Source organism: Belonocnema kinseyi, chromosome 4 (genome assembly GCF_010883055.1).
Source record: "Belonocnema kinseyi isolate 2016_QV_RU_SX_M_011 chromosome 4, B_treatae_v1, whole genome shotgun sequence".
NCBI lineage: Eukaryota > Metazoa > Arthropoda > Insecta > Hymenoptera > Cynipidae > Belonocnema > Belonocnema kinseyi.
In genome coordinates this window covers 38,420,564-38,422,392 of record NC_046660.1, presented here as the reverse complement: position 1 = coordinate 38,422,392, position 1,829 = coordinate 38,420,564, and the positions used below count along the sequence as shown (strand labels likewise).

At 36.2% G+C, this 1,829-nt stretch overlaps 1 protein-coding gene across 4 annotated transcripts in view; it reads right to left on the bottom strand.

Moving 5' to 3' along the window:
• LOC117171154 (PH and SEC7 domain-containing protein 2) overlaps positions 1 to 1,829 on the bottom strand; it is a 156,317-nt gene that overhangs the window by 74,334 nt on the left and 80,154 nt on the right. For all 4 annotated transcript variants that reach the window (XM_033358211.1, XM_033358208.1, XM_033358209.1 and 1 more), the window contains exon 2: positions 711 to 777. In XM_033358211.1, coding sequence (XP_033214102.1) covers positions 711 to 777 — 67 coding nt within the window. The remainder of the gene's footprint in view (positions 1 to 710; positions 778 to 1,829) is intronic.

Sequence of the window (1,829 nt, the reverse complement as noted above, 5' to 3'; positions counted from 1 at the left end):
TGCACAAGCAAAATTGCATGAAATCGGCTTCGAATTGGTTCCTCAGCCACCGTATTCACCAGACCTGGCCCCCAGCGACTATTACTTGTTCCCTAGCCTGAAAAGATGGCTCACCGGTAAGCGTTTTTACTTAAATGAGGAGCTCATAGCTGAAACTGAGGCGTCTTTTGGAGACCTTCCGATCGAGTACTTTTCGGACGGTATCAAAAAGTTAGAAAATCTTTGGACTCGCTGTATCGACCTAAAAGGAGAGTATGTTTAAAAATAAAACCAACTTTGGCCAAAAAAACGTCTCCGTGTTTCATTTTTCAGGGACTTATCAGACTGCCTAGTATAACCCCAAGTAATCCAGAATAATCTTCTTGAAATCATCGATAATTCACTTTTAAATCTGGGTAATTTAAGTAATCCTCCATAATCCAATGATCCAGCCTAACCCTAGGTAATTCACTTATAATCTAGAGTAATCTACTTCTGCTGGACCGAATTTTGATAAGTTAGTCCAAGCGCCTTCTATGATTTCTGAAGATATAAAAAAATCGGATTTAGAAAAAATTAGAAAAAAGTCAATTAGTCACATTGTTATAAAAGAAACGAAAAAAGTAGCAGGATATTTCATTATAAGTGTACACTATACACCTGAATTCACGAGCTGGTAACCCCGCGAAAAAAAGTAAAATAAAAAATTCAAAATGACAAAAATTTCTTACCTTCCTTGGTGCTAAATCGGTTGACATCAACTTCATTCACCCTGAGAATAACATCGCCGGCCTCGACCTGCAAAATAAGAAGAAAGAGTCAGATAAAATTCAACGCATCTTCTATTTATACAGAAACGAGAACAAATTCGGTCGTTTAAAGAGTCAGTTGAGCAGTCAAATAAATGACATTCTTTCTTTCATCTATAGAGAGAGATTGAGGTACAGAGATAGAAATAGAGATATAGATATAGATATAGAGATAATAAATAAGAATAGAGAGACAGAGATAGAGAGGTAAGGAGATAGAGAAATAGATATATAAAGACATAGAGGGATAAAGAGATAACGAGTTAAAGAGATAGAGATGGAAATAGAGATATAAAGAGATAGAAATAGACAGATAGACAGAGATAGAGGTCCGTTAAGCTGGCAGGACCACATTGCAAAAATGGACTGAAAACCATAGGGAATGTAGGGCTCATTCAGGGCTAATTTAATGCCCTATTGCTAAATTTAATGCTCTTTACTTAAACAAAAAACCCGGTCGTCATGCTAGCTTACGTTAGGCTAGCAGCAGAACCACACATAGAAAAAAATTAATTTCTCAAAATTTGTTTGTTCTATAATTTAGGGCTTATTTAGGGCTCATTTAGGGCTCACTTAATGACCTATTTTCAAATTTAAGTAGTCCGAAATTTTTCGAAAAAATCTGTGATCATACTAGCTGAACGTTATGCTAGCAGGGCCACACAGAGCAAAAAACGACTTAGGCATTCTTTATTTCCACAATAATTTAAGGCTCATTTAGGGCTCACATAATGTCCTATTGCCAAATTTGATGCTACGCATTTTTTAAAAACAACCGATGGTTCTGCTATCTGAACGTTAACCTAGCAGGACTGCACATAGAAAAAAACATTACTCGGACAATATTTCTTTGCACTATAATTTAGGGCTCACTTGATGCCCTATTGCCAAATTTGATGCTACGCATTTTTAAAAAACAACCGACGGTTCTGCTATCTGAATGTTAAGCTAGCAGGACTACACATAGAAAAAACATTACTCGGACAATATTTCTTTGCACTATAATTTATGGCTCACTTGATGCCCTATTGCCAAATTTGA